Source organism: Gymnoscopelus microlampas (genome assembly GCF_963454915.1).
Source record: "Gymnoscopelus microlampas genome assembly, chromosome: 13".
Taxonomy (NCBI): domain Eukaryota; kingdom Metazoa; phylum Chordata; class Actinopteri; order Myctophiformes; family Myctophidae; genus Gymnoscopelus; species Gymnoscopelus microlampas.
Window position 1 is genome coordinate 32,096,179 of NC_139950.1, and position 16,823 is coordinate 32,113,001.

Genomic DNA, 16,823 nt, shown 5'->3' on the forward strand with positions numbered 1-16,823 from the left:
AAAAAATGCATGGTCCAGGAGTCATAAAAAAGGCATTAAAAAAAGATGCATGGCAGCTGATAGCTTGGGTCATAATGCATCTAAGTTTCAGAGATTTTAAATAGAACTTGCATCACTGAAACAAATAAGACAGTATTTATACTCGGAAAATCCATACAGACTTCTCAGTAACCACCAGCTGTTGTGCAGTTGACAGTTAGTAAGAATTACCAGAGGGTAATTTTCTGATTTATAACCTTAAGCATATTACTCTTAGATTCATTCACGGTCTCTGAACTCTCATCTCTTGCATCCCATCTCTTTTTCTCCCAAGTCTGGAGTCATTCCTATATGGTTTCAACACCCTGTTCAAAGGGGACTTCCGCATTGCCACCAAAGATGAGTGGGTGTTTGCTGACATGGATCTCCTACAGAAGGTGGTGGCTCCTGGGGTTAGAATGAGCCTCAAGCTGCACCAGGTAAACACCTTGTCGTCACATGATGAAGAAAGGCCAGTCCAGACCAACGCAAAAAACGTTTTTGAGACCGTTGCAGCGGTTTGGACTGACCAGTTGCAGACTGGTGCCATGTGAGGATAATGGTTGCAAGTAGTTGCAAGGAGTTGCATTGGTGTGGACTGGCCTAAAAGTCCTGTTACGGCCATAACAAATAAGGGAAACATGCCAGGGATAAATAAAAGAGTTTCATTTAACAAAGGATGAATTAACCATAATAAAGAAATCCATTTCTAAAATCTGGCAGAGAAACATGCTGCCGATATAACTTAAGGAAACGCAAGGTTAAACAGAAATTAAAATGCTATCGTGTGGCCATGGTCTGGGGTGTGGCCCGGGTGGAAATGAAAAACTCATTGCACAGGGCGGATCTTTATGCTCTTGGAGGCACTGTGGCCAGCTGTCTCCAATCCCCTGATTGCCATCTACCTCCAAACACAAACCAGCACACTGAAGGACACACGCACGCACGCACGCACTCACGCACTAGCAAAGGTCCTGGGCCATCACAGCCCTGCATAAAAAAATTATTGAAATCAAAATATTTATAGTACCAATACCAAACGTACTGAGTATAAGTACTCAATATGCAGAATGACCAATTTCACAATGCTGGTAAAGGTGGGACCAATTCGAATTAATTCGAAAGTACATCGGAATTGTACTTAAGTACAGTACTTGAGTAAAGTTACTTGTTACTTTCCACCATTGCTTACTTAGCCACACGAACACTGGCATCCTTTTTTTGGACAAGATGTTTATTTATTTATATTCTGAAATTATCTAATATAAAATGCATATATATATATATATATACACACACACACACACACACACACACACACACACACACACACACACACACACACACACATTATATATATATTTCTTTTAGATATATATATTTATAATATGTATATAGCACAATCTACAAGCTCACAACCTGTCGCATCATGATATGTGATCTTGTAGATGTTTGCCATGGGACTCCATCGCAACACCCTCTACTCTCGAAATGTAGAGAAGACCCCGGAGCAGCTTGGGCAATTTAAGCCTCTTTTACTAAGGTGCTAAGTACAAAGAGCAAGACTGACGTTTTGATGCTACTGCATCTTCCCGAAACGTCAGTGTTCTCTTTGTACTTAGAACTTTAATAAAAGAGGCTTAAAATTGCCCGAGCTGCTCTGGTGTCTTCTCTACATTTTGTTGCGTTGTCCTGCTCCTGTGATGCACCGTGCTTGCCATGTTTGACCGAGGTGCGCCAGTTGACTCCCCCTTTTTTCCCCCCCACCCTCTACTCTCTCTCAACCTCTCAAGGATCACTTCACGTGCCTGGAGGAAACAGAGGAGGCGTCCATCTTGTACGAGGCCATCAGTAACTACCGCACCAGCCTGGTCATCTGCCACGAGAGTGACCCGGCGTGGCGCAAGGCGGTGCTGTCCAGCCGTGACACGCTGCTCACCCTGCGGCACATGATTGATGACGGCTCTGACGAGTATAAGATTATCATGCTTTACAAGCGACACCTCAGCTTCAAGGTCATCAAGGTATGATGACGACGGCGGCACACAAAATGGAGGTGGTGGTGGTGGTGGAAGTGTGTGTGTGTGTGTGTGTTTTGACGTGAATTGATATGTGTTCAGTTTCTATGCACCACTATCTGGTACAAACCCTGAAAACTGCAGGTCTGCTCCAACTCTGTTCTTTTAAAAACAGAGCTTAAAGGAGTAGTTCACACAAAAAAATACTTATTTTCTATCAATTACACACCCCATGAAGCCTTGAATTCATGGAGATTGTTTTGTTTTTGCCAATAATTTGATGACCGGGTCATCGGTCAGTTGGAGACTCAATTGAGTCTCAATTGAGACTCAATTCCTCCTACTGGAGACTCGGCCAGTCATCAAATTATTTGCTTAGGAATGAGACAAAAACGAAATAATCTCCATGAATTCAAGGCCTCATGGGGTGTGTAATTGATAAGCAGTTAAACATTCATATAAAAAGAAAAGTACCACAACACACAAGAGCACATCAAAAGGCAAATTGTACAACCGGGGGCTTTCCAATCCAAAGAATCACTTCCCTTATAAATCAAAGTAGATCCTTGGGCAAGTAATCTATCAGTGGCCGCCATATATCCATAAAGTTATTTTTCCTCCCATTTATTAGAGTCTTTCCATCGGCAGTACTCTATATATTTCTCTATACCACTGAAGCTTAGCTCTTCTAGGGTCTAGAACACCTAATTTAGTAAGTACCAACCTAATTTTTGCATTTGATACACAATGGGGACCTACGGGGATCAATTTTGTTTAGGATTTGAGGTGTCCTATGTTGTCTATGGAGTATCCTATACAGCATCTCTTTAAATCCATCTTAATGCTGTCTTAATGTCTTAATGTTTTGTGTAAAGCACTTTGAATTGCTTTGTTGTTGAAATGTGGTATAAACGTCTCTCATGCATTCTCATGCACTGAACTCCTCATGGTGCTCCTCGCCACTCCTCTCCCCTCTCCTCTCCCCTCCCCTCCCCTCCCCTCTCTCCTCTCCTCTCCTCTGTGTAGATTAATAAGGAGTGTGTACGTGGGCTGTGGGCAGGCCAGCAACAGGAGCTGGTGTTCCTAAGGAACCGGAACCCGGAGCGAGGCAGCATCCAAAACTCAAAGCAGGCATTGAGGAACATGGTCAACTCATCCTGTGACCAGCCGCTGGGATACCCCATGTACGTGACAGAGAGGAACATGGGCTGACAAAGTACACTGTCTATTCCCACGCAGGAGACCGGGGTCTGTGATGCGATCCCAATTAGGACATGAAACTTACAGATTGCAGCTTTTACTCTGAGAATGTACAAATGTATTCCAATTAAGTTACATTCAGAGTCACAAATGGATAAATTATAACAGCGAGGATTTGACTTTTTCTATTACACGGACAGTCGAACGTCTCCTGTCTTGTCATTGTAGGTACGTGTCACCGTTGACCACATCATATGCTGGAACACACCGGACGCTAAGCAGCATTGGCGGAGGGGCTTTGAGTTTGGACGCCATTCGCACCTGGATCTGCTCCAAATGGCTGCGGTCAGTCCATTGTAACGTGTGTGTGTGTGTGTGTGTCTGTGTGTGTGTGTGTGTGTGTGTGTGTGTGTGTGTGTGTGTGTGTGTGTGCGTGTGCGTGCGCGTGCGCGTGCGCGTGCGTGTGCGCGTGCGTGTGCGTGTGCGTGTGCGTGCGTGCGTGTGCGTGTGCGTGCGCGTGCGTGTGCTCGTGTGTGAGTACCTGTGTGTTTGCCGGTCTTCCTCTGAGCTTTCTGAACATTGTGAACAAAGAAATATACAGTATATTTCTCTATTAAAATGTAAAAAGAATCAAGCACTCTTTTCTGTATGCTAATGTCGGCGTTCTTTATTGCAAAGGCCCCACATTAACATGTCAGCGCACTAATGGCAGTTTAATTTCTAAACTGCCCCTGTGCATGCACAGTAAAATCTTCAGTGTTAATTTAACACCTCTTGAGAGGGTCCAAAAGTAACATTTCCATGACACAGTTAAATTAGTACGCACGCATACAGTATGCTGTGTGTGTGAGTGTATATGCATGTATAATGCTACTGCACTGTCTTAAGCCTGTTAGGGAGGTGAGCTTTCCATCCAGATTAGTTTAGATTGTTAATCCTATTTCATTGGTTTTAAATTATTAAGCATGTCTTCATTTCAGTAAGTAGTATTGTCCATGTTGTGCCTAGTCAGCCAGAACACACTGACAGTACAGGAGCAATGCTCTCGGGCTTTGAAAAAGAGGAAGATACCCACATGAACCGTAGCGTCCCTATTCTGGGGAGAACATTTGTAGAAAAGTGCTGCTCGACTGCTGTCCACTGCTGTGAAGTGGTTAATGTAAAAAAAAAAAAAAAAAAAAAACGCTGAAAATAACTATGGATAAATGGCAGCCACTGATAGATTACTTGCCCAAGGATCTATCTACTTTGATTTATAAGGAAAGTGATTCTTTGAAAGCCCCGGTTGTACTCTTACAATTTGCCTTTGATGTGCTCTTGTGTGTTTCTTTTTTTTATATAAAATGTTTAACTGTGTGTGCATCTTTCTTATGGTCATTGTAGTATGCTGCTTGCCCTCCCTTTATTTGTTGTTGTTTTGTGTTTTTGTTTGTTCTCTTTGTATTGTATGTCATTAATTTATATCATTCCAATTTGTTTATTTGAATACAATTATGTCACAACTTTCTGTGAAAAAAGAAAAAGTCAATAAAAAGTTATTACAAAAAACGAACAAAAAAACTCTAACTCTGAGGACCCCCTAGTGGCCCCGGACCCCCTGTTGAAGACAAACAGAAAGCCTTACTTTCAGTGTCATCTGTTCTAATGCTCTTGTATTATACTGGGTTATTGCATTTCATTTGTCTACCACTGATCCTCTCTAAAACTATTTTATTAGAATTTTTATATATGTCATAAATTGTTTTTTATTTAAATTCCAAATTTCAAATCACAAGTAAAAACGAACATATTAAAAGCATATAAAAAGAAAATAAACAAATATGTGACACAAGACGCAAATACAAAATGAAAAGTGTGTGTGTGTGTGTGTGTGTGTGTGTGTGTGTGTGTGTTTGCAGGGTGCGCAAGGACAACCTGACTAGCTGTAACAGTGGGGTGAACATGGAGGATGTGGACTGTGGCGCCGGCGGGTCATCCTCTCTCAGCCAGAACCATCCCTCCTCCCTGACTTCTAACAGCCTCAACCACTACCAACACCGAGCACGTACCACGCACAGCCACAGACACCACAACACAGGTACACACCCACAGCCAACATAACAGAGGAACACACGTACATCCACCAGAATGTGTTTTTGAGAGGAGGAGCGCTTTGGATCTCATGTTCAGTGCACTTTTTACTAATAGCAGTGTTTAATGATGCCCGCAACTTTTGAACCTATCAATGTTGCTGACACACATGAACACTGTCATACAATAGCAATTTTAAAGGTATGTTCCATCCGTCCATCTCCTATTTGTGTGTGTGTGTGTGTGTGTGTGTGTGTGTCCAGCCAGGAGAGAGTACCGCAGTCGGTCAGTGCAGCCCCAGAGTCAACGACCTCCTGTCAGCAGCCAATCAGGGCCCATCTTGGACTCTGGCTCTGCCAATGGGCTGGTCCAGCGTCTGTCCAACAGTCAATTGTCCTTCAACACCTCCATAGCCTCTATCTTCTCACAGGTGCACACACATGTTCACACGTACACACCATGCATACACACTGTGAGATGCCACTGGTTGTAAATCTAAAGAAGAAGGTTGCCGTTCAACAAAAAGTCTCACTTTATTCAAAATGGTGGGGCCGGGGGAGTGGGAGACAAAGCGACAAAAGTTCTTCCCGGACCGCAAAACGTCTTCTTTGCATTCAACAGCCAACAACACACACAAACACCTTCCCGCAGTCTTGATGGCTTGCTCAACATCATTCACTTCGGTGTGTATGTTTTCTTACATGCAGAATACAGAGACTCTCTCTCTCTCTCTCTCTCTCTCTCTCTCTCTCTCTCTCTCTCTCTCTCTCTCTCTCTCTCTCTCTCTCTCTCTCTCTCTCTCTCTGTCTCTCTCTCTCTCTCTGTCTCTCTCTCTCTCTCTGTCTCTCTCTCTCTCTCTCTAGGTCCCTCGTCTCTCTGGGGCTGGTGGGATCAGCTCTCAGCTGCATGCAGCCCAGCATCAGCAGCGGTCCAGCCAGGTAACAGCGGCTTCAGGCTCACACAGCAGACAGAGAGACAGTCAGACTCCCCTCCGGGTGTATGACTGTGTGATCAGCTTGAAGACGAGGAACTCTGCAGCAGGATATTCCTCTGCCAGCAACATGTTCCAGCATGTCTTGCCAGTGACACGGCCAGCCTGTTTGCAGCTTGATTTGGTTTATTTGGATGTCATGTTAAAAGAAAAATACATGTAATACATGCTTTTCACTGAAAATAACACGTTAAGGATAAAAAAACAATTAAGTCTAAGACTTATTTCCATTGTGGTCCGATTCTTAGCAATTATTCTATTGATTACTTTTTCGAATAATAAAAAAATCAAGAGGAGTTTAAAAAAAAAAGTATATACTGTATCAATGACTCGATTAAACTTTTTTTTACTTTTACTTCATCGCACAACAGAGTCGCCAATCTACAAGTAGATCATCTATTTTCACTGTTTTTGAAAAATATTGCCCATAATGACATGCCCAATATAGGTATCGGTTATTAATCGATTTATTTTATTCAATTATCTTTTACCGATTATATTTATTAGTTCGATTAACTGTTGCACCCCCACTGTACATTGTTGCTTGTGTGATGGACATGGACACTAAACATCAGTGGTGGAAAGTAACTAAGTACATTTACTTAAGTACTGTACTCAAACATTTTAGTACTTTTACTTTTGGTACTTTAAGTACATTTTGATACCAATACTTTTATACTTTTACTCAAGTACATTTTTTATTCCGGACTTCTACATTGCAGTATTGACACTTTTACTTAAGTAAAACATTTGAGTACTTTTTCCACCACTGACTAAACATCGCCGGGACTAAAATGTTCTTCTTGTGGTGCATGGGCTCTCCTATAGGTCTCTTCGTCCTCGTCCACGCTCAGCTTGCTGTTTGGGAAGCGTAGTTTCTCCAGTGGCCTGGTCATCTCTGGGCTGTCGGCCGCCGAGGGCGGCAACACCACGGACACACAGTCGTCGTCCAGCGTCAACATCGCCATGGGGCCCTCGCATCGCTCCAGCAGCAGGGCCACACAGGTCGGGGAACAAGTGGGCAAACAGCTTCTTATACCTCTAACACTACAGGGCTGGGCGCACTGGGTGGAAAGTAACTAATTGCATGTACTCAAGTACTGCACTTGAGTACCATTTTGATGTATTTTTTTTTACTTTTATGTATTTTGACGCCAATACTTTTGTACTTTTACTCAAGTACATTTTTTATACTGGACTTTTACGTGTAACAGAGTATTTCTACATGATGGTATTGATACTTTTACTCAAGTAAAAAAAAGTGAGTACTTCTTATATATAGATATTACTTCAAATCAATATCACGATAATGTAAAGCTTTTGCCTCGATTACGATTAATGAGTGATTCTTAAAAAAATAAAATAGCCGATCTATAAGCTCATGTGACTATTTTAGCTATTTTTGTATGCCACCATTGAACAACAAGTATAAAGTGCTTTATGCATGCATGTTCTGATAGGGATGCACACAAACAGCAACAGAGAATAAATATTGTATTATTTAAAAGAATGGGTCTGGACTACATGGTCAACACAAATCGGCTCTGTGCATAACCGTAGTCCCAGGTTTCCATAAGGTGGCATAACCGTTTCCTGGTCCGGTTCAATTCCGATTTGTTTGATTGGCTCGGCAGCAGATTTGAACGGGAAATGCAAATTACACATTTATGTGCCTTTCCCGATCAAATCTGCTACCGAGTCAATCAAATGAAGCTACGGGAAAATCAACCGGAACAGGAAACGGGTATGCCACCTTCTGGAAACCCGGGACTACAGTTATGCACTGAGCCGCCCTATTCAGGTTCCAGTGCGATGCCATCTGAAAAAGATCATGACATAAGTGAAGATGAATTTTTATTTCTATTTATTTTTCAGTCTAATACATCTCTCTCCATCTTACTCTTCTTGTCTTTTGCTGACTCTTAGTGGACATCGGAAGCGTATGAGAGTATAGACGCAACGTACTCTAACGCTGCCATTGGTCCAAAAGACAGCACGCAGTCAGGTGACCGAAGCTGCGGCCAGCTATTGGAGAATACACAGGAAGACTCCGCCTCGGCGTCGACTGTCCCAGAGGCGACGGATCAAAAGACTGACTAAGAAAGAGAAAACACACACCACACACACACACACACAAACACGCGTGTGCGCGCGAGAGACGACTGAGAGTGCACGGACACGTCCATACCGTATACAGAAAAGACTGTATGAATGATCACATGCGAGACTTCACACTACATGTCTAGACACATGCAGACGATTGTATGAGAGAACACCCATGCACACGAACCTGCCGCCTCTCCTGTCCTCAGCATGGTCTCACCCTGTTGTCTGAATGTAAAGAAACTAAAAAAGTGATCTCTGATCCACTGATCGAATAAAGACTTTTTAAAACAGATTGCTTCCCTCTCTGTCTTGACCACGTCACTGCATCGGACGCATTGATTATGTGAGCTGATTTTGTATTTATTTATTGTTATTTGTAACCCATTCAATCCGGGAACGCATCTGTGTCATTTTAAATTTTAGCTATAGCCATTATTTTATACTTTGGATATTCAAAAATAGCAGATATACAAGCTCATAGCACGGCACCGAGTGCCTCACCATGAGCTTGCAGATCTGCTATTTTAGAAATCATGAAAATGGGAGCAAATCTTTGAATATACATTTTTTAAAGCAAACATTTCTCAAATCTTTGCTTCTGGGGGTCCTTGGAACAAAATATTTTGAGATGGGGGTCCGGGGCCAAATACATTTTGGGTGGTCCTTGACATGAAAAAGTGTGAGAACCACTCGTATAATAGCAACATACATTGTGAGGATGAGCTATTTACGGCTGGAAGTAGTACAGAGGCCTGAAGTTGTTTCAATCAAACAGGTGTATTTATTCACTGTGTTTGATTTGATTTTATTTGGATCTCTTTTAGCCGAGGCTAATCTTCCAAGAGTCCAGCAAGCAGAAATACAATACATTACATACGTACAGTGTACAATACTGATAAAAATTACAATAAACATATTGCAACATACCATAATGTAAAAACAGTACCAATATACAGAGTTACACAATAAAAAGATGTAACTCATCTCACATACACACCTACTACTAGCCCTTAGGCCTGTTGCACCTAAGGGATGACCATGGATACCCATGGTGGACTATGCATGGCAGGGGCGTCCTCCTCCCTGAGCCAGGCCTAGACCTGACCGCATACCATTGTAAAAACTATTTATTACTATAAAAATAGGACACAGAAGAAAAAAAAGCACGAATCATTAAACAAACATCCAAATTATTGCAATGAGTGCCATATTTTGACCGCCCTAAAAATAAAAGATGTGTAACATAAAAGATACAGAAACACAGGCGCTTCAACACAGGTGACATGGTGGTGCCTCGCTCTCCTCCTACCACTGACTGTATCTGTTTGTTACTGGCAGCTTTTTATACTCAGCTGGAGGCTGGAAGCAATTAGAGTGGACTCCACCATGTCGAGGGGTAGATTAATGAATACAAATACATAAATACATATAACATTAACTCTCATAAAATCTATTAAAACTTCATGAACTACAACACTAATGATTCTCATACAACAATATCCTTAGCAATTCCAAATACACATTACAACCCCCCCCCCTCTCTGACATCCTGACTTGGTCCAGCCCAATTACACTGGAAGACAGCAGCAACTTGAATAGGTACATGTTAGGTTTTCAATCCTCACCTAACAATACCAATTGCACTTCTCTCTATTTTGCACTTACTATATGTAAAGTGCCCCTGTGCTGTGCAAAAATGTAAAGTGTCAATATGCTGCAAATAATCAATATTCAGGTTACAATGTGCAAAAATGTGAAACAGAGGACCTCTCTCTTATGTATGGTTTTCAGAAAACTGTTAGGATTTAGAAGTAGATGCGTTCCCGGATTGAATGGGTTAAAAGTACCACACAACTGCAGCCATGGCTAATTACTGAACAGCAAACTGAATCAGCTGCTCTATATTTGTAGAGCGGTGGTTCCCGACCTTTTCTGGAACAGGGCCCACTTGAAAATCTCGAAAGCATTCACAGCCCACCAATCTGTGGCCACTTAACACGCCGGCTCAGATGGGTGGGCCGAGTGCATTTTCTGAGCATGTTTATAATGTGGTATGTTGTGCTCCTACAGTAAGTATCGGCATCACAATGAAAAACACCATGATTTGTTTTAACATGCTTTCTTATATTAATATATTATCTATATAATCGTAGTGTTTTGTCAATTATTTGGGGGCCCACTTGCAATATCCTCACGGCTGACCAGTGGGCCCCGGCCTACAGGTTGTAATCGCTGTTAGATGATGACGACCAGCAAGGGCCTATACACACACCGTCGTCAAAACCTTCCGCAACCACATCAAGATGGAAACTGGTGTGTAGAGCATTCCATAGCCTCTAGACTAGAGCAGTGGTTTTCAACCCTTCTCATATCAAGGTCCATTATTTGTTAGCCATTTGAGCCACGGACCACCATTTGATGAGATTTAGCCTCTCAGACTCAAGACTTAGAATATTTTGTTATCGTTGGATATGTTTTTTTCCCACAATTCCATGTTGTAGGCAGGTAGTGTTCAAAACCCATGATTGGGTGTTTTAATAATGTTGAACAGAGAAGACATCACAAACATAAACGAACATGATGTGACATTAAACAATGACCACAAAAAAAGAAACTAGAACATGACAACATAACAGATAGAAATACAAATTACAAGACAGGCAAAGTCTGTGACTGTGACACTATGTGATATCGTGAGTTGTTTTATACTATCTTGAAATTGCATGCAAGTTAATGGAAAATAAGTACGTTGAAACTGCTAAGTATCAGTTGCCCAATTCTCAGGGGGAGGGGTGGGAGGGCACCACTGCGTGATGCTGCCAAGGACACATGGCTCTTTTCCAATACGATGGGTAACCAGGACCTTCCATTACCTGAAACCTTCCACAACCCGTCAAGTTCTGTGATGTTTTTTTTTGTCTTTAGCTCCACTATAACCAGAACCAACTCTGAAGGGGTAAGGCATAGGTTTCTCAAACTTTTTCATAAGGACCCCCCAAATGATATGCATTTGGTCGCAGCACGAAGTGAGCTTGAACTGTATATCAGCTATTTTCTAATAGTCAAAGTATAAAATGGGGTTAAAGTGGTTAAAATGGTTGTGACGCTATATTAACAAATTTTGCTCGGTAAGGTATGTCATAAAAAATCACACCCTGTGTGAAGGAAGCGGTGCCTTTGGGTCCACTTACCAAATTTGTACTTGGTAGCATGCTGCAAACTGGAATAATGGCTGTTTAAAGCCCAGCCAATGGGCAGACAGAGGGGGCGGGGCTTAAGTAATTACAGTTTGTCCCTATTGGTGGTTTTAGTCCATGTACAAAATTTGTACTCCGTAGCATGCTGCGAACTTGAGTTATGGCTGTTTAAAGGCCAGCCAACGGGAAGACAGAGGGGGCGGGGCTTGAGCAATTCATGCTCGTCCCGTATTGGTGGTCTAAGTCCACATACCAAATTTGGACTTGGTGGCATGCTGCAAACTGGAGTTATAGCTGTTTAAAATCCCGTGTTCATCCCGTGCTCATACGGGCGGACGTCCCTGGGGGTCCCTGGACCCCTCTTTGATAACCGGTGGCACGTGTGGCAAATGAGAGGAGAGATGGCATAGGCAATCTCCAAGTCCGTGTGTGTGTGTGTGTGTGTGTGTGTGTGTGTGTGTGTGTGTGTGTGTGCGTGTGTTTGTATGTGTTGCTTCTTTGCCGTGCTCATCCCGGGCTCATACGGACACACGGACACACAGACACACAGACACACAGACACCGAGTCAAAGCCACGTGTAGAGCGGTTGGCACCGCTAAAAAAAGCCAAAAGCCAATCTGCAAGCTCACAACACTCACGACATGTTGTGAGCTTGACAACCTGCTATTTTTTGCTATTTCAGATATGTTTCCGGTTTATGCTGCCAAGCCAATAAAATTAAGCTAAAAAAAAAGAAAATTAACCGGAACAGGAAAGGGGTATGAATGACACCTTTTGCCCCCCCGGGACTACAGGTATGTACAGAGCCTACTGTGGGGCCCCTTCCACAGTAAAAAAAACTATCAGAATAAAAAACAAATTACACCACTGATGATGACAAAGAGATCTCTCGACTGAACCGGTGACCCTTTGGCCTCTGTTCACCCTCCCTTCCACCTCATTCATTTGAGCCCCCCCCCCCCCACCTACCTAGTACCCACCATCACCATACCACCCTAAGCAAAGGAAAAGCTTAATTTAGAGGTTGAATGGACATATTGTTGATAGAAAATGAGGTCAGGTCTTCAGTAAACTGAAAAAAGCTTATTTTGTGCACAAACCCTGACCAAAAGCCAAATCACTGCCTACAAGTACCATACTGTTGAAAATGCATACAGCATACTAATGTCTTAGAATATTTTCTCATCTGAACCAATGCACCCTGCAATCCATCATGTTTGTTATCGTGTTTTTACTCAGATTTTTTCCTTCAGTTATAATATAACTGAAGAAGAAATCTGAGTAAAAACTCAGCTTACTACTGCTACTACATTAACATTGTACAGTAATTAACCAATCTAGAACCCTTTCCCCAATATAATGCAAAATGTTCTTGGTGAAGAATTACAAAGCACAAAAAATCCCTGTATTAATTATTTTTTAATTGCTACAGATTGCCTGGGTGATAGTATTTCCAATCTCACAATTGAAAAAAAGACACAATCACATTTGGGGAAGAAAACATTTCTATTTAGTATTTATTGTAAGATGTTACATTTAGATTTCTTTCTCTAGCAGCACTATTTAAATTACAGATATTCAAGGGCAGTAACCATAGATTGGAAATCTTCTGAAATATGCTGTCATGTAAACAAAGGTAGAGACTGAATATTACATCCAAATGTACCACAGCTGAACACACTTCTAACATAAATGTATGTTAAAAATATAAGTTAAACACTGACTTAAATCACCTTTGTGTCTTTTCATAAAAAAAGATCCCCAATGAATGAAAAATACAAATGTTAAAATAAATTAAATAAAACAAATCAAGACAATTTAAGTGATTTTAATTGTTTTTACATTAAGTTACAACTTCGTTTGAAGCTGATATGCTATAGCCTCCACATCATTCATTGAATTTAAGGTGTGTTCAAGCATAATGTTCTGTCGCACTCGCACACCTCAAAATGTTCAGTGTCTATCAGAATCATTAGCTCCTCTGAATGTGTAATGTACATGTATGTCATCCTGTAAATGTCTTTGTAAAAGAAAAGTAAGTCCCCTTAGTGAAACATGTTTTTCATTAGTTAGATGGACCTGTTCACTGTTCATTTACAGCTTCCTTCCGGTACGGATGGAATCCATGCCATCAATAACAGCGGAGTGAACAGGCAAACCAAATGACACAACAGCTTATGTTTCAGAAAAAAAAGAAAAGTAAAAAAGAAAAAAAAACATTTGAGTTTAACCGAACATGTTTTTTTTATTTTGTTGCAACACAGCTCAAAACTCTTCCTCAGGCCTCATTACATGGAAACAAACACATTTTGGCACATTCAAGCCACAAAACAGGCAGATTTATTTTCTTCTTTTTTTACTTATTAAGATAGTTGCATTGACTCTTGTGCTGGGCAAATTCAAACTGTAAAACATTTATCTGCATTACCGTATTTATTTTGAAGAGACACTGTATTTATTTATATACCCAGCTCTGCAATTGCAACAGCTCTGCACTCCTGACAATATCACAATCATTCATGGCCAAGTATAAAGAAAAATCTAAACATTTTTGCAGCTTCTCTGATCTAAAAAATAAAATGTGTATTTTTCTTTCTCCAAAGGTAATAATACTTCTACTGTCCCTGGTAGAAATCATTGTCACCTATCCTACTGTCATGCAGAGAATTGAGACAGCCAAACAAGATCATTAAATGTTTCTCTGACTATAGAACTGTATGTGTAAAGTCCATACTGTAACGTGCTGATTCTAATTTAGTTAGACAGTTAACAGTTCTGTCTTGAAGTACATGGTTGGATCCCTCTGAAACAAGGCTAGGTTGGGTGAAAGCTGACTATGACCCAGGATCATAAGACAGAACAGACATAATGGGACAGCTAATGTCCATTGGCCAAATCCACATGGCTGACTGAATATGGTCTTTTGAATGCTACAGTGAGGGTTAGTTGTGTTCTAGGGGTGTTCCAGAGTAGTAGCGCTGTTTTTGTGATCATATCTCCTCAGACAGCACTAACTCGAGGATTAGCTCATCATTTACAGTACCACTACTTTTGTACGTGATCATCTCAACAATTTGCTTTGTGAAAATTGGGATCTTGTGGTGAGAGCAGCACGGGAAGAGAAATAAATCCCACACCGCACTGCATATCACATATCTGTCAACCACTAGGCATCAACTATTGATTCAGCAACTGCACCTTGATACAAATAAATGACTGTTGTCAGCGTCTCAATCATCATCAGAAGTTGCCAGCAATCTCTGAACCTAGAGAAAGTTTAACTCAACTACAAAACTCTAGTTTGATTGAAAGCTCTGCAGTACTAGGCTTCAAATTGTTTCCCTCATGCTTTTGGAGCCAATTATTCTCTGGAATTGTTGTCATCAATATAAAGTGTCATACAAGTCATTCTGACAAACTATGAAAAAGTCTTCTCTTCAGTATTCATAATACTAGTGAAATATACTAGAAGTAAAATAGGAATCTCTCAAGAGTTTCAGATATTTCTGTCTGCATACTGCAGTACTTTAATACATACTCATACAGTATTGTTTATAGTAAATAACTGAATTACTATGTCATTTACGTAGCAAAAAGCATGCTGAATAGAAAAAAATGTCACTTTCAGTTACCTAAGTGACAATAAAATTTACTTTTGTCTGTGGATCATCTCTAATGCCTGATTAATACTTGGTTGTGTGCTGTGTCGTGCACTGGAAATAGCCGATCTACAAGCCCACAACACCTTGCAGCGTGATGCGCTGTGACCGGCGTGCAACTAAGTATAAATCACCCTTTAATGTCTGTGATCTATCTACAAAGGTATTGCAAAAAACTGAGAGGCTTAGGCATCTAAATCAATAAAGAGAAGAGTGATTACCTAAGACTGTTGAATATTTCAACCAATATCTGTACAAATACCCAACCACTCTCCTAAAATTCCAGAAACACCTCTGGAGGAGGCATGACAGACTATGAGGGTCTGTAATAAGGTACCAAAATCGGTGTTGTCTTTTTCTGTTCCTATGTGCTATTAAGTGTATTATCTGTGTAATACAGTATGAGAGAGAAAAGATGAGAGAGCGAGAGAGAGAATGGCTTGAGGTCTAGTTTGACGTGTAAAGGCTAATTCATGCTTTGGCGGAAAAGTGCGGTGTGACTTTTGGCTCAACAAAAATGAAGTATTTGCAACAGAAAAATGTGCTGATGGGCACTGGTGGCGCATTGGTAAAGTGCCTGCCCACCACGCGGAGGTTGTGGGCTCCACCGTGGTGCACCTGGCTTTGTCAAGCGTCTACACGAACACAATTGGCCCGCGTTCGTGGGAGGGAAGCCGGGCGGCGAGGGTGAAAATAGTCACTACGCGTACTCCTACGGGCTGGGGCAGCAACTGTCAGCAGGGAGTGTTGGGTGGGAGGAGCAGGACGAAGGCTCTACATCCTCCCGGTGGGGGCTCCTCACTGGTAGGTGAGTCAATAGGATACAACAGCAGTGACAACACAGAAATGTGTGTGGGGAGGAATCAATTGGCATTACAACTACATTGGGGAGAAAAAGGGGTTAAAAAAAGGGGTAAAAAGTGCTGATGTGACATGACACGCCACACAACACCTTTTCACCAAAGCATAACGTAGGATTAAGAGGCACCAGCTGATCCATGATGACCTGTAGGCATTGGTGGGAAAAGTGTGTTCAGTATCAGTCACCACTGTTAGGCTCAATCCCATTTATATTCAGGAAAATTAAAAACTACTATACTGAGTTAATAAAACTAAAACACTTTTAGCGGTTTTAAAAGTTGAGTGAACAGCCTTTTGACATAAGTTGGCTATCCCATTTCAAAGAAAGAAAACTGAATTCTGTCTGTGTGTTCTGTAGCGATGCAATTGCATTAACACAGTGATAGATTGACTGGATTTAGCCCCAAGAAGAACAATTAGATAAAAATAATAACAACGAATCAAACAAAAAGGTTGTACGCTGATGACATGATGCTGTTCTGATATCATTGTATACCCATGGCTGTGCCATGGATGTGGACATGGCTGTGCAATATAAATTGTAAAACAGTTTAAAAGGATTCAACAAGATAAAACAGTATGTTTCATTCATTCAGTCAATGGCTTAGGGAGCTTGCAGTGTTGTGAAGGAATGTTTAAAAAAAGGACATTATTGATATTAGCAGATGTTTGTTTTTTGGTCACATTTTGGATGTGAAAAAC

At 41.3% G+C, this 16,823-nt stretch overlaps 2 protein-coding genes across 2 annotated transcripts in view; one reads left to right on the top strand and one right to left on the bottom strand.

Annotated features, from left to right (window-relative positions):
* Nucleotides 1-8,634, top strand: part of pcnx2 (pecanex 2) — a 38,622-nt gene extending 29,988 nt beyond the window's left edge. Inside the window, exons 32-40 of the mRNA XM_084076853.1 lie at nucleotides 314-458; nucleotides 1,812-2,042; nucleotides 3,063-3,220; nucleotides 3,465-3,581; nucleotides 5,135-5,313; nucleotides 5,570-5,736; nucleotides 6,170-6,244; nucleotides 7,126-7,302; nucleotides 8,224-8,634. Of these exons, the coding sequence (XP_083932979.1) occupies nucleotides 314-458; nucleotides 1,812-2,042; nucleotides 3,063-3,220; nucleotides 3,465-3,581; nucleotides 5,135-5,313; nucleotides 5,570-5,736; nucleotides 6,170-6,244; nucleotides 7,126-7,302; nucleotides 8,224-8,397 (1,423 nt within the window). The 3' untranslated portion in view covers nucleotides 8,398-8,634. The remainder of the gene's footprint in view (nucleotides 1-313; nucleotides 459-1,811; nucleotides 2,043-3,062; nucleotides 3,221-3,464; nucleotides 3,582-5,134; nucleotides 5,314-5,569; nucleotides 5,737-6,169; nucleotides 6,245-7,125; nucleotides 7,303-8,223) is intronic.
* The window catches only part of rgs17 (regulator of G protein signaling 17), a 385,251-nt gene that overhangs the window by 335,367 nt on the left and 33,061 nt on the right, over nucleotides 1-16,823 (bottom strand). The window lies entirely within an intron of this gene.